Here is a 27,570-nt window from a genome sequence, read left to right on the forward strand (position 1 = left end):
AGATACACTATATATAATAGTGTATCCTATTAATGAATGAATATATACACACATATATATATTTACACATATATATACACACACACACACATATATATATTTACACATATATATATACACACACACATATACACACACACATATATATATTTACACACACATATATATTTACACATATATACACACATATATATTTACACACACATATATATATATACACACATATATATATTTACACATATATATATACACACACACATACACACACACACACACACACACACACACACACACACACACATACTATGGATTATTACTCAGCCATAAGAAAGGATGAATACTTACCATTTACATGACATGGATGGAACTGGAGGGTGTTATGCTGAGTGAAATAAGTCAGAGAAAGACAATTATATGGTTTCACTCATGTGGAATATGAGAAACAGCATAGAGGATCATAGGGGAAGGGAGGGAAAACTGAATGGGAAGTCATCAGAGAGGGAGAAAAACCTTGAGAGACTCTTAACTATAGGAAACAAACTGAGGGTTGTTGGAGGGAAGGAGAGTGGGGGGATGGGGTAACTTGGTGATAGGCATTAAGGAGGCCGCGTGATCTGATGAGCACTGGGTGTTACACGTACCTGATGAATTATTGAACTCTATATCTGAAACTAATGATGAACTATATGTTGGCTAATTGAATTTATATAAAAATAAATACAAAAATCAATCTATTGGGGATAACAGGGGGAAAATGTGAATTCCTAGGCCCTGTGGCCTGAGATTTGGACTCTCAAGCGTAGAGGAGTCATCAAGAATCACGATTTTCAACAAACACTCTCAAATTTTAGAGATACATATTGAAGTTGGACAGCCACTTGTCTTGAGTTCACTACATATTCTCTTATGTCCTCCCAACACCACTGTTAAGTAGTAGGGCTGGTATTCTCCCCATTGTACAGATGAAATCGAGATTCAAAAGAGAATCATGGATTGCTAAATGGCAGAGTAATACTCCACTCAATGCTAGTGATGGTGAATATCACCCTGCCTCATTACTATGCTACTGACCACAATTTCAAGCAGAAAATATCACTCAATTTATCTTTTTTTAGTTAACCAAAGTGATGAATTTATTTTAGAAAATCCATAAAGGTACAAAAATTAACTAAACATATATCCCACCATTCATATATATTAATTTGTTTTGTGTATGTTTTCCCTGTTTTTGAAAAATTAAAATCTAATTATATTTTAATACTTTTTAATAACCTTCCTAAAATTAATGTATTGTGAATTTATCCATCCATTAAACATTTTCTTCAACACTATTTTCAATGGTAATATAGTTGTCTTTGTGGACGTAAAATTCTTTAACCAATCTGTTGTTGATGGACAATTTGATTATTTCAAGTTTTTACTGTTACAAAAAGGAGCTTTGAATGTTAGGCAGCTTAAAAGGGAGTTGGGGCTATATTGTAGGTGTCTAGGGAAAATGAAGTCATTATATTAAAAGTTTACAGGTCTGAAATGATATGGAATATTTCCACAGTCACTAAAAACATGTTGTTTTCTTAACAGGAACAAGACCGTATTGTTTTACTTTAACTTGTTCAGCTGTACCAGTCCCTCTGTGGTGGTGAACCTACAGTGCCCTACCACACAGGTAAGGCAAAAAATGCCTTGCAATCTTGAACATTCTTGGATAAAAGAATCAGCAATTCCATTTGAATTCTGTGTGTGTACAGTTAATGATGAATTTATGGAAGGTGGGAAGACATAAGCATGAGCTCATGTTTGTTCACATACAATCGAAATGAAGGGGGATTAATCATTGTAGCATCACTAAAGAATCTTAGTGATTTTGTTGAACCACCTATTTTTATAAAATGAACAAACTGCTGCCCCGAGAAATGGTATTTTTCTCAAGATCAGTATTAGGAAGAGCAAAGCTAGCTACTATAACTATAAACTCGAGGTTTTCAGTGACTTAACACAATAAAGTTTATTTCTGGTCACGTAACAGTATAAGGCTGGCGTTTGTGCTCAGTGGACAACTCTTCTCCAGGCTCCTTTCATCTGGTGGCTCTGCCTTAAGTCCTTCTCATCATCTGCATCCACCTGCCAGAAGGAAACAGAAGATGAATAAATATCTCTTCTCTTAAAAAGCCTTGGATTAGAAGTGTTCACACATTACATTTCTACTGATACAACATGCCTATTATTTTTATATGTTCACACCTAGATGCAAGAAGGAAGGACTAAAGCAGTGCCATTGTGGGATAAGGCATAGACTTCAATGGGCAGTTAGTTGGATCTTCCATAGTCTATCCCTCTGTCCTCCAGAATACCCTTCTTCCCAAGGGGGACAACCCAGCATCCCATGTAGTGCTATCGTTAACCCAAAGTCCAAGGATCTTTGGGTGATACATCCTCTCTCATCAGGTCTTTATATTGAATGCACAATGGTAATGAGGCTAGGACTATTAGAATACAAACTCCAGTTCAGAAAGGGAGGAGTGATAAAGGCACAGTGGTTTCTTGTGGCACTGGAAAACATTCTTATTTGACCTGGATTGTATTCCCTGTTTCATCCTATGGGCCTTTACTCAGCCACCTGGGAGGTTATTTCCTGTCTGCTAGCCTCAGACCACATCATTGCTGAACACTGGAGATCTAGGCTCTTCTGAGGGCCATAGAACTTTGAAGCTCCCTTTCTGTGCTGCAGATTTAGCACCTCAAAGATTATTTTAATGTCAAAGACCTTTTCAGATTAGGTCATGAATTCTTCGGCAGCACAACTGCCTCAAAAATGTAATAGGCTTCTAACTTATTTGCTTCCTCTTTGTTCCATATTCTAGTAAACCACACTCAAAGATCTTCTCTGATCTAGTTTGTAAATCTGCTTGCTTGCTCTCTTCCTCATCTGTCTCAAAGACCTTACTTCCTGCTGAGAATAAGCCAACTTGAGATATCGGCATCTTAGTTCTGTGACTACGTCTACCATAAGACTTTGTTTTCTACCACAGCCACCCACTCCCAAGATCAAATCCTTGTCCTTGTCATACCAGTAATTACCACCCTTCGTAATCTCAATTTCAAGCATCCCAATGTCTGACGATCTCAATCCCTCTAACATTCCAATTACAATCATTCCACCTCACCAGGACCTACAAACCCCTAATGTTAACCCCTTCACAGTATCCCTCAGTTCCCTCATGTTTTCATTTCCCTCTCTGTCTGACTTAGATTTCATGACACTTCTTTAAATTCACTCCCTTATATGAACCCTCAATTCCTTTGCCCAATCCCACATAGGTATACTTCCCTGGCAAAACTTCATCCCTAGCTAAGTGCAACTCTCTGTCTCTTCCATGCCTGAACTCAGGCAGCTGTGAGTTGTTGAAGAAAACATATATAATAGTTCTTTCGATTCAGAACCACTAATCTCAGTGGGCCCTTAGTGCTGTCCCACAGCCACGCTACAAAATCCTTGTCTCTTTACTAGCCTAACCTTCTAGAAAACAGTTTCACACCTTTTCCTCTTAAACCTCTAAGAACTCCTTCCCAATCTCTTTGTCATCCTCTGACTTTGCTTTCTATTTCACTGAGAAAGTATAAGCATTCAGAAGACAACTTTTAAAAGCTCCTACAGTAACATCCTTTTGCCTACCTGTCACCATTTATGTTCATATATTTGTTCAGCCTTTCCTGGTTATAATGTGGACGAACTGCCTGTGCTCCGAAGGTCAGCCCATCCATTTGGGCATTCCAATCTCTCATGCACTCAAGCACATCATTCCAGGAATTTTCTGGGTTTTTTTTTTGTTTGTTTGTTTGTTTTACCATTTTTTCCCTCTTTACTATATCATCCCCATCAGTATACAAACATGCTGTTATTTCTTCTATCTCAAAAAATTTTCTCCTTGATCCCACACACCCCACCCTCCAGGTACTGCTCCATATCTCTGTACCTCTTTTTTGCAGAAGTCCTCAATAGAATAGTCTATATTCAATGTGTCTAAATCCTCTCTTCTCATTCAGGCTTTTACTCCTATTCCAGTTTTCTCCAAATGATACCATTGACCTCCATATTATTAAACCAATGGCCAATTCTTATGTCAACATTTATTTGATCTAACAGCACTGTTTATTCAAGCCCTCCTCCTTAAAACACTTTCTTGGCTTCTAAGACACAACATTCTTCTATGTTTCCTCCCAACTCTCTCACTATTCCTTGTTAGTCTCCTTTGCTGGTTTTTCTTCATCTTTCCAACATCTTGTAAATGTTGGCATTCCCTCCCATCACCAAGTTTAGTTCTTTTCAAAATCTACAGTTACTCTTTTGGTGATCTCATCTAGTCTTATGGTTTCAACATGATCTACATGCTGCCCTCCCTAATGTATATCTCCAGATAGGTCTGCTCCCTGCACTCCTGATCTTGATAACCAAACACCTATGCAATGTCTCTACGTGGATATTTAGTTAACATCTCAAATTTAACATCTCCAAAACTCAATTCCTAACCTCTGACTTCATCCTTTAAATTATTCTCCAACCTAGCGGTCTTCCCTCTTTCAGTTAAAGCCAGCTCCAAATACCATGGAATCATCCTTCAGTCCTCTTTTTCTCTTGCATTCATGTGTGAATCTTCAGCTAATTCCTCTGGTCTCCATTCAAAATATACCTGGACCAAACTACTTTTCACCATCTCTTCCTTTTTTTCAAAAAACCATCGTCTCTTTTCTAGATTAGTTCAATGACCTCTGACTGGTCTCTCTGACTCTATCCTTGCCCTAATTTCTTCCACTTACAGGCTCTTTTCTACCCAGCAGCCAGTATGATCCTATTAAATATGTCACATTTATGTTTCTCCTTTGTTCAGCCCTTCCCCCATAGCTTCCAAGTTACTGAGATTAAAAGCAAAGTCTTTTTTTTTTTTTTTAAGATTTCATTTATTTATTTGACAGAGATAGAGACAGCCAGCGAGAGAGGGAACACAAGCAGGGGGAGTGGGAGAGGAAGAAGCAGGCTCATAGCGGAGGAGCCTGATGTGGGGCTCGATCCCATAATGCCGGGATCACGCCCTGAGCCGAAGGCAGACGCTTAATGACTGCGCCACCCAGGCGCCCCTAAAAGCAAAGTCTTAACAATGGCCTTACAGGATCCTTCACTGTCCAACTTTGACTACATGTGCTGTTATTCTCTCTCTGCTCACTGCACTCGGGTTATATTACCCATCTGTTTCTGTGAAGGATCTAGGAGTGCCCCTGCCTCAGAGCCCAGTCTTTGCAATTCTCTCTTCCTAGAGTGCTCTTTCTCCAAATGACTATGGCTTGATCAATAGTCTTCACATGTTTCCTCAAATGTTACCTTTTTAGGGAGGCCTTCCTTGATTACCCATTTAAAACTGGAATCCTACTCAGCTACCTTTTAGCCTCTAGCCTTGTTTCTAGCCTTATTTTTCTCCATAGCACTTATTACCATCTTATAACAAACAATTTTACTTATTTGTTGTTATCCCTCTCTCCTCTACTAGAAAGTAAACAGCTTAAGGGCAAGGGTTTTTATCTGTTGTATTCACTACTGTGTTTCCAGTGCCTAGAACAGGCTCAGAGTAGGTAATCAATAAGTATTTGTTGAAGGAATAAATGAGTGAATTAATATCTTCCTACTCCCAGGCTAGGAAATTTTCCACTGTACAAATGCATCATTCCCATGATGAAACAAAAATATCTTTGTACATCATGTTTTTTATGTACCCATGTACATGTTATTTACATTTATGTAAAGTACACCATAGATTACTTACTAGATTATGCTTTTCTCATAGCAAATGTAGTGTTTTAACCTACAGTATAGCCCTTCTACTCACCAAATTCTGATTTATATTAAATGTTAAAGCTGTATGAATTGAAGACATAAAAATAATGATGAAGAACTACACTCAAAGCTCCCCCTTTGTGGTTACATAAAGAATCAGAAATGAGTCAGAATATATTTTAGCTGCCAGTAATGGAGACTTGCTTTTAAGTTGCCAGGCATACTAATGTATCTACTGATCCAAGCCATATTTTTATGCATTATGTTTTTTGTTAACTGCCAGCATAGTCCAGACATGTGTCACAAGCATTTAAAGGACAGACTGTGATCAATTAGGATATCCTACCTCAATGTGACCTTCATTTCTCGCTAATTATATGTTGATTGCTACTAATCAGCATCGTATTTGAAATGAACAAATTGGTCTGATAGAGGGAGAGAGTAAAGAGCAGTTGCTATATTGTATTTTAACAGCTCATTTGTGTCTGGAATGAAATTTGATGTGCTTCTCTTTCACAAACCACTTTTTGCCATTTTAATTACTTTCTTGTATATGCTGCATACACAGCACTTTTAATATGTAGTATACATTGTATGTGTGTGTATTTAGGAATACAGAAATTGTGGTCCCAACTCAGTAGTTCCTACTGTCATTTAAGGCCTGTGAGAGCATTAGTACTTTCAGTATTCGTTTTATAAATCCATTTAAATGCACCCAAGAGGGGAACTAGTGAAGTTATCTTTCAAAGCCATATAACTGCCAAAGTCTAAATGTAAAATATCTTCCAATATGTTAAAGGTTTACTCAATCAGCTTAGCTCAAATCAGAGTGAAATTTTGACATTTGCATTGATGATAACCTTAGCCTTCTTTTAAAAAATGTGAGCATGTTGGGGACTTTGAATGTCCCTAAACAGTTCTTTGGCTTTTGTAGAAAGATACCTGTGAAATTTCAGTATTTCCTCTAGAGGCGTGTGTGTGTGTGTGTGTGTGTGTGTGTGTGAGAGAGAGAGAGAGAGAGAGAGAGAGAGAGAGAATGCCTATGTTATATGAGAAACTGACAAAGAGAAAATACATATAGAGGCGTGAATGTGGAGACAGGTTGTTTGCCTTGTCAGAACTTCTAGAAGAAATTGGGCTGCTGCTGATGCTCCTACAAAGCAGTATTAACTGTGAGATTTGACGTATCCTTTTAGTTATCCACCTGCTACCTTAACTGTGGAGTTGACGCCAAATATTTTTGTGTACAGTGTAAGCATGACCCAAAGAATAGGAAAGAGATGTCAGCTCAGTGGCGGTGTTTTCACCTAGCTGCCAATGGATTGAGCTAGAATCTGGCCAGTGAGAAGTTAACAAAGTACAGAAGGGAGATGGAGCAAGTCAGAGCTGAGAAGGCTTTCGTAAAGAGGAAGTGAAGGTGGGGGAGAGAATGCATAAGGACTGCAACTCTCATGGCTTAACAGGATCTTTGTTTTTGTTTTTAATTACAAACAAAAACAAAACCAATAGAGTGTATCTTCTCAGATCCTGCTTTCTCTCTGCGCAGTTCCTCATTGGAATTCAGTCACTCCACAGTGGCTCTGTGGACTACTAGCACAGTGATCTGGTTTGGCATTAATAGGCCCCCTCAGGTCATTAATGTAAAATAATACTATTGGTGACCTCTCTGTCCACGTTTGGCGGGTGTTGTTGGTAAAAGATGATAATAATGATTGACTGCCACAAATAGCCCCAATTTTGTTAGTTTCTTATAGTAATAAATCCCCAATTATATTTTGAGAATTGTTGAGAATTCACTGGCACTAATAGTTATTAGTGGCATAAATTATCAATATTTAGAGCATTTTTAATGATCATTTTATTCATATATCAGAAAGGAAGCAAGATTCTAGTCCTGAAAATACATAAACTACGTGGGCAAAATTAATCTTGCAAAAATTAATCTTGCATTATACTCTCATCTACTAACTCAGGAACTAATAAGGAAATAATTTATTAAAAATCCATCACTGTCCTGAGGTAGTGATCACATGAATCTACACATGCTAAAATTGCATAGACCTGTACATGCGTGCATGCACACACATACATAAATGAGTGTATGGAAGACTGGCGAATGCTAACCAAGGTTAGTGGATGGTAACAATATCAATTTTTTGTTGTGATGTTGTTCTGTGATTGTGCAAGTTATTACCATTGGATAAAACTGGGGGGAATACGTTATTTCTCACAGCTGCAAATAGATCTACAATTATCTCAAAATCAGAAGTTAAAAACAAGTTTGTCATTGTACAACATCTTCTTGTCTTAACACAAATCATTATCAAAGGGCAAGGAGTAGAGATTGATAACTAGTACATGAAATTTTATTTTTTACATTAGAAAATTGATGTTTCTTAGATGGAAAATGGTGCTTTGCTCTTTATAGTGGTAGATAACTTAAAAGTCTAATCTTACAGCTAGTTCCTTGGTTTGTTCAACTCAGTTGAGTCCCCACCACTGTGTTTTCCTTTTCTTCATAGATCTGTGTCTCCAAGTGCCCAGAAAAATTTTTAACCTACATGGAAATACAGTTTGCGTACAGAACAAACAAACACTATTGGACATACTACAGTCAGTTCTGCAAATCCCCTTTTGTTAAGCCTGCAAAGGTATGTGTGTTTAAGCTTAAAACTAGAGAATAATTTAACTTTTGTTTCAATCTCAAGTGTAATGTGAGCATTTGTAATGGACAAGCTCCCAAATCATCTAGGAAATGATTGTGTGTTATTCCATTAAAACGCAAACGCACAGGTGCATACAAACTTACATGCACCATTTATAGCACATCATTGTATAGACTTCAGGTGTTTTGCAAGGCTCTTAAGTCTGGTAAGTTAGCTTTAACTATTCCCTGAAACCAACAAATTCTCTTCTTGGCTGAATTTTTTTAATATCAAGATCTAGGAGCTAATATCATTTCATTTTATTAATGTTACCATTTCATTAATGTGAAGGTGAAAATCCATGGCTACTTAGTAACAAGTAGAATTTTACTTCCAAACCCAACTTGATAATTATTCATTTTTTAAAAATCCTCAAACCCTACCTAGGTTTGAGACTTATAAAGGAACTCTAAAGCCCCATTATGTTAAAAAGTATTAATGGTTTCTAAGAGAAGATGCTATTTTTCCACAAAAAAAAAATTTTGAAGAATTAGAGATTCAGAATGTGACTAAGACATAGATACACACTTTCAAAGGTGTGTCTTGGCTTCATTGGGTCTGGTTTTATTGTTGATTTGATTGAATTACAGTTAGGATATTTTAGAGCATTTGTCAAATAAGTGTGTGGGATAATCTTAAAATCACTCTTATTAGGGCAGTAATATGAAATAATGGGATAATTATGGATTTAGATTTTCAAAGGACACAATTTTTATACTGAGAGTAGAAGTTGTTTGAACTTTGTTGAAATGTTAACATACTCTTCCTTCAATTTTAGACTCTCGCACAAGTCTTACTGGATGATGATTGTCCAACAGCAATTTTTCCAAGCAAACCATGTAAGTGGTTATTACTTATCTTAGAACGTATAATCATAAGAAGTTACTTAATTCAGTTCTCTTATTTCACTATTGACAAAATTGAAGCTAAGAAGAGTTGAACGACTGGCCCAGTGTCCCAGAGTTAATTAAGAGGAAGCCAAAGCTAAAGCCCATTCTCCTGACTTCAGCCAAAGATATTTCCACTGGAGCTCTGTTAGTTTTGAGCTTTTGCTGCATCAAGATGCACAGAAAAGATTAAAGATTGATTTTAAAAGCCCAGATTGATTATTTGGTGCTCTATGAGCACACGTAAGCACACACAGACATAATCTTGCACACTTACCCCTGAATTCAGCCAAAGAGTTTGTTCAGAAGTTGCCTGGGGCATGATGGTGGGACATAAACTTGTCTTATAATTTGAAATACTTATGTATCTCTTAAAGGAATCAGTATTTTATATTTTTAAGAGTTATAAATTTTACTTAAAGTTTACATAAACTTTAACTTTTTTTTTTTTTTTAAAGATTCTATTTATTTATTCGACAGGATAGAGACAGCCAGCGAGAGAGGGAACACAAGCAGGGGGAGTGGGAGAGGAAGAAGCAGGCTCATAGCGGAGGAGCCTGATGTGGGGCTCGATCCCACAACGCCGGGATGACACCCTGAGCCGAAGGCAGACACTTAACCACTGTGCCACCCAGGCACCCCATAAACTTTAACTTTTTAAAAAAGAAAATGAAATAATCACTAATTTCCCATTCCTACAAATTTAATCCTAACTCCAGAGAAATAACTTTACATAAATATGCCCATCACAATGCTATTCAGAAGAACCAAAAAGAAAGAAAAAAAGAAAGGAAAAAGAAACACTCTCATGTCCAAGAGCAAGAAAGTGCTTAAATAAATTATGATGTATTCACTAAATGAAATATTTTAGAATATTAAATAGAAGTATTAGATAGTATAATGTTAAATAAAAAGCTATATGCATTATATTGACCAGCATGTATAAATTAAACAAAAAAAGCTATTCAAAGAAAAATATTGCAAAGAAATATGCCAAAATAGTATGGATGTTTTGGAGATGGCAAGACTGTGGGCATTTTCTCTCTTCTTTCTTCTTTTTTCTATTGGAGTAGAAAGCCGGATACCATTTTCTATTTGAGTAGAAAGTCGGGTACCATTGAAGTAGCTACCACGAAACACAATGCCTTACGTGCCTCTCTCCCTTTTCTTTGGGTCATTGAGGACCCTGAAGTAAAGATGTACATCTTGCAAGTAACTGCATTTTGCCAGGAAGCCCTGGGCAACCAATGTCAACAGCCAAGAGCAATGTTACAAAAAGATAAAAATGATTCCTTAGTCACTGAAGATATAATAGGCATAAGAATATAAGACATCCCTGCCCTTACCAGTATACTTTGGTTAAATCACACAATAAAAAACGTACACTGGGGATACAAAAATGAATAAGGCACAGTCCCTCACAGTATAGTAAAGGAGACATTACGGTAAACATAACAATCAACTTGTATTCATTCCCCCATTAGGTGATTAAGTTTACTACTTAATGGACTAGTATTCAGCTAATAAAATTCACTTATTAAATTGTTTACCAAAGGAAATAAGTAATATTAAAAGAAAGAAACGAGGGAAAACCCTGCGTTTATTTTATGGTTATGATGCTCAAAAAATTTCTTGTAGAAGAAAGACTAGAAGGTAATTTATCTAAAATGTTAGAGTTCATTGTGGGTGATAGGACTATGTATTGTTTTGTATCTTCCTTCTTTTCTCTACTTTCCAAATATATAATGAACATATTTAGTCATTGGAACTAACTGATTGGATGAAATTGCCCAGAACAAGGTTGGAGGACTCTGTAGGTGGAAACAGTCCTTAAGAAGTGGCAAGGGAAAGAACGCACAGGAAAGCTAAAGGGAGGGTAGGAGAGAACCTGGGCATGTAAGCCAAAGGAAGAGAGTTTCAAAAGGGAGGGGTTGTCCACCATGTCAAAGACTCAGAAAAGTTAACTCAATTAACAGCAAATATTTACTGAGTTCCATGTACCAAACACTGTGCTAGGTAATGGGTTCAAGCAGGATGGACTAAACGATACTTGGAGGTTTTGGCTGTTAGAAGATTATTGGGATCACTGGGAGACAGTTTCCTTGGAGTGTTGGGAGCAGCATGTGATTGGATTGAAGGGAATAGAAGCAGCTGGTAGAGACGACTTTGTCAAATTTGCCAGGGAAGAACCGGAAAAAGATGAGGAAGATACTGGAGGAACCAGCCATATTTTAAGTGCTACAGAGGATGGAGGTAGGTAGACAGGAGATCATTTTAAGCCCAAAAAGGAAAGGCTTGGTAAAGACCTATTTCTTCTTTCCCTATATCAACTGGTTTAATATTCTCAAGTTTAAATTCCCTGAAAACCCATGCAATCTGTGATGCTTCTTATAAGAAAAAATATAAAAATGATCCACTTCTGATTTCTCTTCCCTCTTGATTTAAAATTGGGGTTTTAAAATACTTTTAGTAATACAGATTTGTGAAGAGACAAGGATTCTATTTAATCAAAATAAGTGCGTAGAAGATTGAACAGTGAGGTAACTCTTCTGAGAAATTATACTAGTCTACAAAATGTGGGCCGTTTGATAACTTGAGAATTTCAATTTCCAGCCCCTCCAAAAAACCAGGTAAATGAGAATGCTGGAAGGGAGACAAATTATTAAGACTTCACAAATAAAAATTCAGTTCTCTTAGTAGCCTGAACTTTGAGCTTGTTCTTATTTTTCAAGGAATTATTCACTAATTTCCAGTTTTCAAGGTTTCACTCAAAGAGTATCTAAGATTTTTTGTTTTTCGAAAGTAAATTCAGGGCTCCTGGTGGCTCAGTCGGTTAAGTGTCTGCCTTCAGCTTAGGTCGTGATCCCTGAGTCCTGGGATGGAGACCCGCATCAGGCTCCCTGCTCAGCTGGGAGTTTGCTTCTCCCATTTTTCTGCCCCTCCTCACTGCTCATATGCCCTCCCTCTCTCCTCTCTCACCTTCAAATAAATAAATAAAATCTTAAAAAAAGAAAGTAAACTCAGTCATACAAGTAAATGTAGCCTTTTTATTAAAATGTTTTTACCACGTGAGATATGTTATCAGTGTTACTCTTTTAAAATCTGTGCTGTGCATCTTACTTACTGGCTACTTGATGAATATACCTAAGTGTAAAATAATCAACAAGTTCAGAGTATAGCTTCAGATTGTGATCATACTTGCTTTCTACATCTGTCTTAGAACCATCAGAAAATCTTCTAACCATCAAGTAATGGGCAATTATCTATGTTGAGCAATATGTTTATACATTGTCTAGCAAGAATTTTATTATAAATAAAAAGCTTAAGAAAGGGAGAATATCACATAGGAAGAAGTAGAAAAATGATTACCATAATTTTATTTTTATTTTTTACAGTTCTCCAGAGATGTTTCCCTGACTTCACTACTAAAAATGGCACTTTGACAGTAGGAAATAAGACAACATTTGAAGATGGAAATGGAAAGACAAGAAATGCTATAGAACTCAGGACAGCTGCAAAGTATGTTTACATTCTTATTTTCAGTTTGGATGCATCCTATTACTGTACACAAACTAAAGCTTCATTAGGTTGAGAGTTATAGAGGAAGAATTATGCACTGTTATGAAATATACATGTCACCGTGGATTGAAGAACTTGGTGTGTGTTTGTGAAGAGAAACAGGTAAAGGAGAAACCAAAGTGAATTAGAAAGTGCAATGATGTTCTTTTAAAATGGTTAAAACTTTCATTATCAACAGGTATAGAAATGGGATCTCAGTAAACATACTGAAAGACCTTAATTGTTGAATGAACACAATAAAAAGATGCTTTTTAAATCACCATTCAAAAAAAAAATGAAACTGCCAGATGTCTTAAAGGGAAGAAGGCCTTAAGAAAGGTGAGACAAGCATGGTAATGCTGTCTCAGGACCGTATCAGTTTCTGCGTACTAACTATAGTGAAGTCCATTTACTCTCTCTCGGTGTACACATCATGATGTGGATGGGTACGCTCACATGTGTGAACAAACACAGAGTATCGTTGTGTAGCTCAGCTGTTGAATTAAAAGTGAAACATAAAGACATTCTAATAACGTTTTTCTCTTCCTTGAGTTTAGCAGTCCAAGGAGAATACTACAGGTCCTGCATATTTAAAATATAATAACAACATGGATGGATTTCACAAATATAAAGCTATGTGAAACTACAGAATAATAGTACAAGTGCAGTTCCATTGCTAGAAAAATTCAAAACCAAGCACAACTAAATTAAATTAGCCTGTGATGCATATGTAAGTGGTAAACCTGAAAAAACTAGGAAATTATTATCACAAAAGTCAGGATTGTGGTTACCTTGGGGAGGAGGGGCTGTCGTAACTGGGGCACATGGGGAAAGGGACAACAGTGCTGTAGCTACATAGTGCCCTCACTTTGATAATTCACCAAACTGGACACTAGTGATTCCTGCACTGTTCTGTATGTGCCCCGTGGTGCCTTCCTGCTACCCAGCTGTCAGAGGATTAGAAAAGGGAATTAAGGATGATGTTCTTTCTTGACTCTATGGATTTTTGTAAGCTAAAAACTGATCTTATTTAAATTCATTTCTTACAGTGAGATTTCTGCAATATTGAGGACATGTCACATTCATTGAAAAGGGATCTGTTCACCATTCTTGAAAGCCACGTTCTCTGTGTGTGTAGCTATAGCCGCCTTGGTAGTCTACCAGAGTGACATCTCACATGTTGTTGTGGCTGGGGAAAGAGTGACTCTTGATAAATGGTTTCTAAAAATATGTTTTGAACAGCAGCTTGCAAAACCCCTTTTATCATAACAAGAACATTTCTGTTTAGTGGTAGTTAAAATAATTGATTTTTCCTTCTTTGAATTCAGTCGTGTCAATAAAATCCTTGATGCAAGGGCAATTGGAATGAAAGTATTTGAAGACTATGCAACAACTTGGTATTGGATTCTCATGTAAGTGCAAACGTTATTTCTTCTCCAGCCCCATTTTATCCTTGTAGAACACTTTCTTCAAATTGCCCATTCAAGGCGCCTGGGTGGCTCAGTTGGTTAAGCCTCTGCCTTCAGCTCAGGTTGTGATCCCAGGGGTCCTGGGATCCAGCCTGCATCAGGCTCCCTGCTCAGTGGGGAGCCTTCTTCTCCCTTTCCCTCTGCCCCCCTGCCTTGTGCTCTCTCTCTCTTTCTCTCAAATAAATAAAGTCTTAAAAAAAATAAGAATAAAATCAGCTTTTGTGTAATTTATGAAGACTTTCTTGACTTCTCCAGATATAATTACTTTTTCCCTCTGTGTTCCTCCTACCCACATGTGTATACACACGTGCACACACGCACACACACACACACACACTAATACACCTGTATATACACACACAGACCTATCATCTATATAGCACCTAGAGTTTTATATGTTATTCACCTGGCTCTTTTTCTCTGATAAACCATGAATTCTTTGCCATGGTAACTATGTCTAACTCATCTCTATTTTTGTAACTCCTAGTGTGGTCCTTGAAACATAGAAGATGCATAGAAAATGTGGGTTCAAGGAACAGTAATAAAACCACTAGGGGAACAAGATAGATATATTCAACTGTATGATGCTTAATAAAGTCAAAATTATTTTGTGTGTAAAATACCAGTGACTAGTTTGTAGAGCTGTAAAACTAAATAGTGTTTTTTGAGATTTTACTCATTTCGATGCTTTGTCTTAAACACAATAATTATTTTCAGTGCATATCAGTATTTCAGGATCTCTCTCCACACCAGAGATTGTAGTCTACACCTGACAGTAGTCAAACTGGTTCCTCTATTGTCAAACTCAAATATCATTAGATAACTTGCACATTTCTTCTTTATTTTGGCGTTTAAGCTATTATTTGAAAAAGTATACATTATGATAGACCTTCCTGTTTACCTCACTCCCAACACACAATGAAACCCTCTCCACCCTGGCACCACTCACACCACTAGAATATAAACACTCTCTTTATTTTCGACTCTTCTGTTCTCCATCTATCCCATAAATATAAAGCCAAGACTAATATGCTGTGACTTAGTTTATTCAGTTAGAATTTTATGCAGGAATTAAAAACACAGAGAATGAACAGCTGTATTTCTTTTCTTCCCTCTGACCTTTTTGAATATTCCTCTTGGACTGTGCCATAGAATAATCCTTCAACCATATTGAATATTTAAGCATTAAAGTGTCTGTGATTTTAGTAGGGAATGGCTTCTGGAGTTGAAAGCATAGGCTCTGCAAGAATGTGACCTTAGAAGTTACTCTTGGGGCACCTGGGTGGCACAGCAGTTAAGCGTCTGCCTTCGGCTCAGGGCGTGATCCCAGTGTTCTGGGATCGAGCCCCGCATCAGGCTCTTCTGCTATGAGCCTGCTTCTTCCTCTCCCACTCCCCCTGCTTGTGTTCCCTCTCTCGTTGGCTGTCTCTATCTCTGTCAAATAAATAAAATCTTAAAAAAAAAAAAGTTACTTTCATACAATGCTGTCATCTATCCATTGACAGCAATTAAGATTTTTTTTAAAAAAAGATAATACTTAGAGACTATAAACTTAGTAAATATACCAGGCAATGTTTCTGTTTGGAAACTTAGAGCATTGGAGGTATCATTTCTTAATGGAAGTGTCTAAATTTCTAATCTTAATGAATTCTGTTTAATGAAATTACCTAGAAGAATTCAATATGGATTTAACCTGGATATATGGGCTGGGGGGAGAAGTCTCTCTAGTATCTCAGTCAAACTCCAGGAAAAAATTAAAACAACAACAAAAAAAAACAGTCATGCTGCTGATTGCTTGATAAAGTCATATGGCCCAGGAGATACAGAAGCTGTATCATGGCTCCATACAATGGCCCACAGATCACTGAGGACCTGAAATAGATGTCTGGTGATGTCAGACAGCACAAATTATTAAAGGTAATTAGACCATAATAATGACTACAAAATCATGGATTCAGGAACTATGTGGGGCAATTATTTTTCTTTTCTGCCCTAAGACTGCTCACTTACTTCTAGATAGTTCTGTTGTATAAGGTTTCCTTCTGTTAATATCATGGATATGTTTAATAATTTATCACTTAGACACGTGGAGGGAAAAAAAATATGGCATGGCAACTGTGGCAGATAGGCCAAAATTGTAGATTGGAAGAATTGTGTTTTTCTTTGAACAGTAGTTGCTACCGGCCTTCTGTTTACCCAGGTACACAAATACTGACTCAGGTATGAAGTTCCCAATGGTCCTGATCTTTCATATGAAAGCCTTAATAGGAACTATTGTTTGTACTTTTTAATATTATCAATATTTCTATAGCCAGCTAAAATAAAATAATCTGAGAATTATTTTGAATAGAAAATGTTGTCTTGCTGTTCACTTTATGTTACGTTTAACACACTTGACCCCTGCGTGTGTTGTATGCTCTTTCCTCCAGTGGCCTGACTGTCGCCATGCTCCTTAGTTGGATGTTTGTGATACTCCTGAGGTTCATAGCCGGAGTCCTCTTCTGGGTCTTCATGGTGGGTGTGATTGGAATTATAGGTTATGGTAGGTATTGCCCTTCTTTAAAATTACTAAATATAAAAATAGTCCTTTTCTTTTCAGTTGCCATTATCAATTACCCGAAACCGTTTAACTTGCGGTGAATTTATTTACTCCCCCCCCAAAGTGTTAAATTGAGAAAAATTATTTAATTTTGCATATATTATTTCTCCAACTTTTATCTTCTTTTTCTTGAAGAAAAAGTGCTATCCAAATGTTCTACCCTCTTTCCTTACTGACCTTTGCTCCCATGCCTCATGGTTATTAAGAAGGAGGTAAAAAGAACACCATTTAGGTTAATGAAAAACATTTCAGAAAACTTATTTTATTCCTTTAACTTTTCTGTCTGATCAAAGGCTGGATCTGTATAGTTACAGAAGTGTGATCTATTTTTCTCTTTCAATTTAGTAATTTTAATCCAGGTCCTGTCACACTTTCTTATAACTGACCAGTACTCCATAATGAGGCATCACCCTCTAGCGGCAAGTATTCTGAATTACACTCTTTGGGTGGAGAGTTACTTTATATCCAGGTTGAAATCTAACCAGTAACCCAGTTCCCTCAAAAGCAGTACAGATACAGTGCGAGCACCAAAAAAGGAACTAAAGTTTCTCTCAAGGAACAGTATAGCATTTATGGCAGCTTCCTTCAGAGTGCTAATAAACATAGGGGCCAATATTTGAATGTTTGTGAGGTTTCTATTCCAGAGTAATTTCCCCTTCAGTACTATTTGGATTGACAATGCAGTTTTATGGTAGCAGACACCAAAAATAGCAATTTCCTATTATTGTCACCCTTTGAAGAAGAGCTTTACACATATATCAGCGTAAGGATGCAGTTGAATCCCCAGGTTCTGAGTTAGCCTGAACTCTAATCCCAGCTCCGTAACATGTAACTGAGGCACTTTGGAAATGCTTCCTAATGATTAGAAGACCCAGTTTCCTTATCCATAACATCAGCACAGTAATGGTATATATCCCCATCTCACAAGATTGTGAGGATTAACTGAGACAATGAGTATAAAGCTCTTAGAACAGTATCTGAAAAACAATAAACACTCAATATGTGTTGGTTTATTGTTACTATCCCCCTTGTTATCCTCAATAGGTTTCTAGACAGTTTCAGGTCTCTTCAGGGTCTCCTTACTGGCTCCTTCTGTGCAGCTGCATGTGAAAAGGTTGGGTCAGTCTGGTGGGGGAACATAAGAGCTGCTACTGCTTAATCGAAGACTCCCAAGAAAGCTTTTTGTTTAAAAGTCTTTTGTGTATGTTTCTGCTTGGAGCTTGAAATAAACTCTGCCCTTTACTACTATCGAGCCTGGGCATGTGATTCAGTCACTCTCTTATTGTCATCAAGAAGGGAAAGACAGTAAAGTCTGCTATTGATTTCAGTGACTTGTCATAAGGAGCAAAAAAAATGTGAGATTGGCTATAGTGCAAGTTTGACAGTGGCAAGAGGGAGAGAGATGGTCAATATATCACAAATACAGGTGAAAAAACCAATTTCAGCTCCCTGTTGACTCTCTAGGTAGTGCTAACTCAGCGGTTAATGGTGTGGCAAATCAGCTTAAAGCCATTCATTGGCTGGGGAAATGTCCAGTTAGATTGAGAATTATAACACTGTATAACTGACCTCTGCTACTATCTTGGACAACTGACTTCCTCCATATCATGGAAGACCAATCATTTCCTACTAATAGCAGCTTAGTTACTAGGGCAAACGACACACTGAGCAGAGAAACAGCCAGGCTGTTTGTGGGCAAGTGGCCTTGAACATCAGTGGAACAATTCTTATTGACAAGAACAAGTTAAGATTTATATAGGAGAGATCATAGAAAAGTGGGGTTACATGCATGGATTTGGAGATTGAAAAGACACAGATTCATTGCATATTACTGTGTGATCCTCTGCAAGCACGCAGTCTAATAGTTTCTTCAACTATACAATAGGATTCTATGAATATTTTTTTAAATAATGTACATAAAGACCTTTGAAAGCTACCTAGCACCTAGTAATTGTTCAGTAAAAAGTCTCAGTTGTAGTTGTTAACACAGGAATGGATGTTGAATTTTCTCAAATGCTTGTCCTGCATCTCTTGAGATTATTATATGATTTTTATCTTTCATTTCATTAATGTGATGTATCACGTTTATTGATTTGTGGATGCTGAACCATCTTGCATCCCTGGAATAAATCCCATGGTGTATGATATTTTTAATGTACTGTTGAATTCAGTTTGCTAATATTTTGTTGAGGATTTGTACATCTATGTTCATCGTGGGTATTGGACTGTAGTTCTCTTTTCTTGTGGTTTCTTTATCTGATTTTGGTATCAGGGCAATGCTGGCCTTGTAGAATGAGTTCGGAAATGTTCCCTCCACTTCTGTTTTTTTGGAAGAGCTTGAGAAGGATGGTATTAATTCTTTGAATTTTGGTAGACTTCTCCAGTGAAGCTTTCTGGTCCTGGCCTTTTGTTTGTTGGGAGATTTTTGATTACTGATTCAATCTTCTTACTAGTAATTGGTCTGTTCAGATATTCTGTTTTATCATGATTCAGTCTTGGTAGGTTGTATCTTTCTCGGAATTTATCCATTTCTTATAAGTTGTTGAATTTGTTGGCATGGTATAGTTGAACCTTGAACACCATGGGTTTGAACTGCATATGTCCACTTATATGCAGATTTTTAAAAATTAAATACAGTACTGTAAATTTTATTTTTCTTATGTTCTTAATATTTTCTTTTCTGTAGCTTACTTTTTTATAAGAATACATAATACATATAGCATACTAAGTAGTAAGCGTTATTGTTAAGTGTTAACTGCTTGAGGTATCAGTAAGGCTTCCGGTCAACAGTTGGCTATAAATAGTTAAAATTTTGGGGAGTCAAAATTTATATATGGGTTTTTGACTGCGTTGGGGTGGGCAGCCCAAAACCCCTGTTGTTTAAGGATTGACTATAGTCTCTTATCCTTTGTATTTCTGTAGTATCAGTTGTGACCTCTCATCTTTCACTTCTGATTTTGAGTCTTCTCTTTCTTGGTGAGTCTAGCTAAACACTTGTCCGTTTTTTTTGTCTTTTCAAAGAACCAGCTCTTAGTCTCATTGATCTTCTATATTGTCTTTTTAGTCTCTATCTCATTTATTTCTGTTCTAATCTTTGTAATTTCCTTCCTTCTAACTTTGGCTTTCATTTGTTCTTTTCTTTATACCTCAAGGGAGGTATAAAGTTAGGTTGTTTGAGACTTTTCTTGTTTCTTGAGGTAAACCTGTGTCCTTATGAACTTCCCTCTTGAACTGCTTATACTGTGTACCTCAAATTTTGGTATATTTTCATTTTCATTTGTCTCAAGGTATTATTTCCCTTTTGATTTCTTCTTTGACCTATTGGTTGCTCAGTAACATGTTGTTTAATCTCCACATATTTGTGAATTTTCCAGTTTTCCATATGTAATTAATTTCTAGTTTCATCTATTGTGGTCAAAGAAGATACTCAATATGATTTCATTTCTCTTAAATTTATTAAGACTTGTTTTGTGGCCTAACATATGATCTGTCCTTGAAAATACTCCATGTGCACTTGAGAAGAATATGTATTATGTTGGTTTTGGATGGAATGTTTTATATACATCTGTTAAGTTCACCTGGTCTAATGTGTTGTTTAAGGCTGATGTTTCCTAACTGATTTTCTGTCTGGGTGGTCTATCCATTTATAATAACATTTACGGTTGCATCAGAAGAATAAAATAACTAGGAATAAATTTAACAAAGGAGGTGAAAGTCCTATGTGTTGAAAACTATAAAACACTAATAAAAGAGATTGGAGAAGACACAAATAAATGGAAAGATATGCTGTGCTCATGGATTAGGAGAATAAATATTATTAAAATCTGTATACTACCCAAAGTAATCTACAGATTCAGTGCAATCCCTATCAAAATTCAAATTGCACTTTTAAAATAAGTAGAACAGAAAATCCTAAAATTTGTATGGAACCACAAAAAAAAAAAAAAAAAAAAAAAAAAAAAAAAAAAAAAAAAAACCACAAAACAAAACCAAAAAGCCAAAGCAATCTTGAGAAAGGAGAACAAAACTGGAGGTATCACATGCCCTGATTTCAAACTATATTACAAAGCTATAGTAATTAAAACAGTATGGCACTGGCATAAAAACAGACACATTGATCAATGGAATGGAATAGAGAGCCCAAAAATAAACCCATTCATATATCAATTTATGACAAAGGAGCCAAGATAAACAATGGAAAGGACAGTCTCTTCAATAAGTTGTGTTGGGAAAACTGGAGAGGCACATGAGAAAGAATGAAACTGGACCACTATCTTACAGCATAGTGTATGGATTAAATACTTGAATGTAAGACCTGAAGCCATAAAACTCCTAGAAGAAAACAGAGGCAGTAAGCTCCTTCATACAGTTCTTGGCAATGATTTCTTTTAATATGACCTACAAATCACAAGCAATAAAAGCAAAACTAAATAAGTGGAGCTACATAATCTACAAAGCTTCTCAACAGCAAGGAAATCCCTCAACAAAATGAAAAGACAACCTATTGGATGGGAAAAAATATTTGCAAATCACGTATCTGATGAGCTAATATAAAGAATTCACACAACTTAGTAGAAAAAAGGTAAAATTAAAAAAAATCAAACAACCCAACTTAAAAATGGGCAGAAAATCTGAACAGACATTTTCTCAAAGAAAACCTATAGATGGCCAACAGTTAGATGAAAGGTACTCAACATCACTATTCATCAAGGAAATGCAAATCAAAACCACAATATGATAGCACCTCATACCTGTTAAAATACCTATTATCAAAAAGACAAGAATTAAGTGTTGGCAAGGATGTAGAGAAAAATGAACCCCTGTGCACAATTGGCAGGAATGTAAATTGGTTCAGCCACGATGGAAAACAGTATGGAAGTTCCTCAAAAACTTAAAAATAGAAATACCATCTGATTCAACAAGTCCACTTTTGGGTATTTACCTGAAGAAAATGAAAACACCAACTCAAAAAGGTATATGCACTCCCGTGTTCATCGTAGTATTATTTACAATAGCCAAGATATGGAAACAACCATCAATGGATGAATAGATAAAGAAATTGATTTAACAAATGGATTTAAAAGAATGAAACCTTGCCATTTGTGACATGAATCTCTAGAGTATTATCCTAAATGAAGTAAGTCAGACAAAGAAAAATACCATATGATTTTACTTATGTGTGGAATCTAAAAAACAAACAAGCACAGAAACAGACCCATAAATATAAAGAACAAATTGGTGGTTTCCAGAGGGGCGGGGAGTGGGGGAGCTGGGTGAAATAGGTGAAAGAGATTAAGAGGTACAAACTTCCAGTTACAAAACAAGTCATGGGGATGCAAAGTACAGCATAAGAAATATAATCAATAATTTTGTAATAACTATATACAATGACAGATGGTAACTATACTTTCCCTTGAGTGTTTTGTAATGTATAGAATTGTCAAATCACTGTTGTGCTAATATTATATTGTATGTCAACTATATTTCAATTAAAAATTAAGAATATAAAATTTAAAAACTAAGCTCATAGATACAGAGAACAGATGAGTAGTTGTCAGAGGTGAGAGGTTGGGGGGGTGGGTGGAAGAAATTGGTGAAGGGGATATAAATTTATTTAAAATCATTAACCAAAAGAAAGCTGCAGTTGCTATGTTAATCAGACAAAACAGACTTTAATATAAAAAGCATTATTAGAGCTAGAAGGGATTTAATTTGCTTAAAAGGTATACCAATTCTAAACATATATGAATCTAATAAAATAGATTATATACATCTAATAAAATAGACTCAAAATTCATAAAATTATAAGGATAAATCATTTAAAAAACTTGTATGAGTTATAACTCTCCCTTAGGGGAGATTTCAACAAATCTTTCTGTTAAAATAAGAAAATCATAGGCACAAAATTCAGAATAATTATTCTTTGGTGAACAGAGGCAGGGAGGTATGATAAAAAGAAAAAAATTTATTTTGCTTAATTAGAGCAAACTTAAGATCATAAAATCTTAAACTAGGTGATGCATCCATATGTGTTGATTTGACTATATGTTTTAAAACTTAAATCTGTTATTACATATAATTTTGTATGTATCAAATATTCCAAAAGCATTTTTGTTTTAAAGATGTATTTATTTTAGAGAGTGAGTGATAGGAGGGGCAGAGGGACGAGGAGAGAGAGAATCCTCAAGCAAACTCCCCGCAGAGCACAGAGCCCAATATGGGCTCTATCCCAGGACCCTGAGATCATGACCTGAGCCGAAATCAAGACTTGGCCACTTAACTGACTGAGCCACCCAGGTGCCTCCCAAAAGCATTTTAAAAAGTATGCTGAAAAAGCAGGGCCTGAAAGAGATTTGTCTTATATCTCTTTGAGAAACAAATGTCCCTTCTAATCTAGTCTTGCCTTTCTCCATGGACCTCACTCTCTTATCTTTTTCTAGGGAAAAAACCTGTTAGTTTATAGTTGGGGTTTAAAAAGCAGTTTTTCTCATTATTCTCATTTGCAGACTCATTGGTCATAAAAATAAACTCCTTAATTTTTGTTTTTTTTTTTCTTTACTCTCACTTTGTCTAGATCATGTGAAAAGTCACTATGCAGTCTGATGGGCACCTGGGTGGCTCAGTCAGTTAAGCATCCGACTCTTGGTCTCAGGGTCGTGAGATTGAGCCCTGCATCAGGCTCTCCTTCAGGAGGGAGTCTGCTTGGGATTCTCTCGGTCCCTCTGTCCCTCCCCCAACTTGTTCTCCCTCTCCCTCTTTCTCTCTCTCTCATAAATTAATCTTTTTAAAAAATTCATTATACAGTCTGAAATGTAGTGTCCTAGGGAAATCTAGTTAGTCCGTATTTACTTTAGCAGGACACAGTCTTTGATAAGAACATGCATTAGGTAATTCCATGAAGACATGACTTTACCAAAAACATTTTTTTAATTCAAAAGCATTTTTTCAACTTAAATGATTTTTACAAATTTGCTTTTTACATTGACTGTATATTGTGCTTCAGATTTTAAAAGGTATAACGTCTATACAGTGAAATTTCCTTCTTGTTCTATTCCTTGGTCGGTTAAGTTTCCTTCCCTGGAAGTAAAAAATACATTGCTGTGTATCCTTCCAGAGATACTTTATGTGTATATAAGAAAAAATATATATAGATTATTCTTATTATGTGAATTACAGCATACTTTTTATGTCATTTTGTACCTTGCTTTTTTCACTTAACAAAATAGCTTAGTGATCATTGAATATCAGTGTACTTTCTCTTTATATGAAAAGCTAGTATTCTACTGTACAAATATATCATAATTTATTTAACCCTGTTGATGGACACTGAGGTTGTTTCTAGTCAAAAGGACATTTAAAGCTAGATGTTGTCATAGTCAGCCAGGCAAATATTGATAGCATTTGTTTTGAATATATAGTACATTTAGAATATTAGATCCATATAAAATGTTTACTATGTAAACAGGAATCTTGCCTTTGTAGAAATGACCATGCTGTTCAATTTCATGTAGATATGTATAAGTGTATAGCATATATTTCAGGAAATAGCATTTTATATTAGTCTGTTTTTCTTTTCTTTTCAAGGAATATGGCACTGTTACCAGGAACATAGCAATCTTCAGGGACGGCCAAATTCTCACTTAACTATATATGACATCGGGATTCAGACTGATATAAGCATGTACTTCCAACTGAAACAAACATGGTTCGCATTTAGTGAGTGGATTTTAAAAACTGTTTTTTTTAAAGTAATAATAATGAAAGAGAATCTTTGTCTAAAGGAAATCTTGGGTTGGTATAACCTGTTAGATACACTTATCACTAATGTCATTAAAGTAAATACGTCTATAATCTTAATAGCTACAGTAAATGGCGAAGTCATTGAGGGGAATTTATTATATAATCTAAGAAAATAGTACTTTACAATGATGTCATGCTATTTGCATTCACCTTAAAATGGTTTGGATGTGGATGTTTATAGCCATTACCTTGATATCCAAGAAAGGTGTTTTAAAAGGAAAAAAAGTTTGATTTTTCAAAATTGTTTTAAAAACAGAAAAAGAATGACCAAGTTTTTTCATAACAAGACTTCTAAACTATTACAGGAATTGGAATAATGAGTAATAAAATAAATTTACATTTTTGAAGTGTTTATTCCGGTTATTAGTTAAGGGTAATATTAACAAAATTTTTATAGCAAGATGATTTCAGAGATGCTTTAATTTCATATTCCTAAAATGGTTTTATTATAATATTCCTTTCATTTCATGTTCTTTAATCAAGATTTAAAAATAATCTCTAACTACATGTTGTTTAAAAAAAAATTCTTCAGATTGTTTAAGTTAGAGAGCCAAACAAGGCATGTTCGAGGAGGCCTGGTAAGAATCCCAGAGATAGCCTCAGGGGTGAGCATTATCTTGATGGGGGCATCATGGGTCCAGGTATGGGTCCCATCTCCATAAATGTGAAAACTTGTTTTTGCCACTTCCCCCAGAAGTCTTCAGGCTTTCAAGGACAGGTTCATGTTATGTAACCAGTGTGCCATTTTAGTTGTTTCTATCACGCATCTTGGGACTTTGTATCCTCATCACTTTTCCTGAATTTGAGTGATTCCATACCTTCTCACCAATCCACTTGCAATCATCTATCATGTCTAAAGATGATGAATCTCATCCATTATGTATCGAAACCTCTAGTTTTATTCTCAAGGGGCTCTTAATTACAGGTTCTGTGGTCATTCCACTGCTGTCTCTTAAGGGCTTTCAACACAAAAATTATTGACATGATCAGAATCCGCCACTGGAGAATTTAAGGGATGTCCTTTGAGGAAAATATAGAGTTTGCTTTTATTTTCAAGTCTAGCAATACCAGTCTCTCCCCAAATGAACCCCCACTTTCACAACCCATTTATTGGACATTAATTGATTACTTGCTCTGTGTTTGGACACAATTCTAGGTATCAGAGAGAAGGGCAACATGTGAAATTATACTCATTGATGGAAACACTGAAAATAAGCAGAGTTAAATATACACAAACTATCATTTTTATGAGTCTCGGATTTGTTATGAGATGGTTCTGTTCTCATTTCTGCTATTAGTTATCCCAGTCTCCTCCTCTGAAAAGTAAGAGTCATACCAACTTCTCTACAGGGTCTCAAAAAATAGATTTCCATTGTTAGCTCTTATTCAAACACAAGAAAGGAATATAATACATAAATTCAAAAGACAATAAAATTTCTCTAATCATTTTGGATATGCACTTTTGTGAAGGTATACGTTTCATATGCAATGCTGTTTATCAATGCAATCTCAGAATATAAAGTGATTCTTGGTATATCTCGTATTCTTAGGTTTGTCCAAAGATAATGATTTTAGCTTAATATGGCCATACCCCGTAATTTTGGACTCAGTTTATTGTTTTAAGAGAATCAAATATGCAGGACAACATACATACATAAGTTACTAAAAGAAGACGAGGTGGCAAGATGATACTTAGATCCTCTCACATCTCTGGGTTAACTGATTCTACTAGGAGGTGTTAACTGATGATGTGTGCTGTGACATCAGAATCTTAGTGGTGTAACAACTGAATGAGATAATGAGTGCCCTACCACTCAAACTGCTCAGACATGAGCAGAATAACTGTCTAGCGAAGGATGAAATAGAACAGATTCTTTCACAGGTGGGAATTTAAATTTCCATTAAGTTTCTTCTATAATTTCAGATTCTATGATTAGCAGTACTATATTTCCTTAATTTTAAAACTGAAACTTTTCACTTTTTAGCATCTCTGAAGTCAGGAATGCATCTTATAATCAATGAAAAGATGTTTAATGAAGGATTTTATTTTTCCTGAAAAGTTATTACTAAATTAAAGATGTGTCTTGGAATTGAGAAAATATAGTAATTAGGACCATTTGGCTTAAAGTAAAAAGAAACTAATTGACGGTAGCCAAAAAGAAAAGCAAATTGGAACAAGCTGGGGGTAAGGCATTGGTACTTATTATAAGAATATAGAAGTGTCTCACCAAACTCAAAAAAGCAGAAAAGCCCTTGGACTTTCAAGTGTACTCGGATCCAGGAAACAGAAAGCCAAAAGAACTCAAAACTGCCTCTCTGCTCTGTGTCTTCAATACACATACACTTTATTCTGTCTTTGCAAATTCACTTATTTCACATAAAGGTGACACAGTTCATTAAGCCTGTATAACTTGAAGTTCATGAAGTTCATAACCTTCCATTCAAAACTGAAATAGACTCCCTTAGCTCTAATCCTGAGACTTTTATTAGACAACTGGCGCTGGGTTTACATCCTGATTCCATCAATGGTAGCCACGGTGGGTAGAGTCACAAAATAAAAATGTGGCAGCCAAGAGCCTGCCCTGCCAGTCAGCAAGGTCACTTAATGAAGAGGGATTGTGAACAGGGTGAACAGTTCAAAAAGTGTCTTCTGTAATGATTCTCTTACTCAAAGAAGTGAACGTGAAAATATCTAAAATAGAGCTGCCTACAGCAGTCCTTCCTTCTC

General features: G+C 36.0%; 1 protein-coding gene across 7 annotated transcripts in view; it reads left to right on the forward strand.

Moving 5' to 3' along the window:
- SLC44A5 (solute carrier family 44 member 5) overlaps window positions 1-27,570 on the forward strand; it is a 374,691-nt gene that overhangs the window by 319,087 nt on the left and 28,034 nt on the right. For all 7 annotated transcript variants that reach the window (XM_048220289.2, XM_057310554.1, XM_057310550.1 and 4 more), the window contains 7 exons: window positions 1,582-1,666; window positions 8,347-8,475; window positions 9,308-9,368; window positions 12,812-12,935; window positions 14,303-14,386; window positions 16,873-16,985; window positions 24,627-24,758. In XM_048220289.2, coding sequence (XP_048076246.1) covers window positions 1,582-1,666; window positions 8,347-8,475; window positions 9,308-9,368; window positions 12,812-12,935; window positions 14,303-14,386; window positions 16,873-16,985; window positions 24,627-24,758 — 728 coding nt within the window. The remainder of the gene's footprint in view (window positions 1-1,581; window positions 1,667-8,346; window positions 8,476-9,307; window positions 9,369-12,811; window positions 12,936-14,302; window positions 14,387-16,872; window positions 16,986-24,626; window positions 24,759-27,570) is intronic.

This window comes from Ursus arctos, unplaced genomic scaffold, assembly GCF_023065955.2.
Source record: "Ursus arctos isolate Adak ecotype North America unplaced genomic scaffold, UrsArc2.0 scaffold_12, whole genome shotgun sequence".
Classification (NCBI taxonomy): domain Eukaryota; kingdom Metazoa; phylum Chordata; class Mammalia; order Carnivora; family Ursidae; genus Ursus; species Ursus arctos.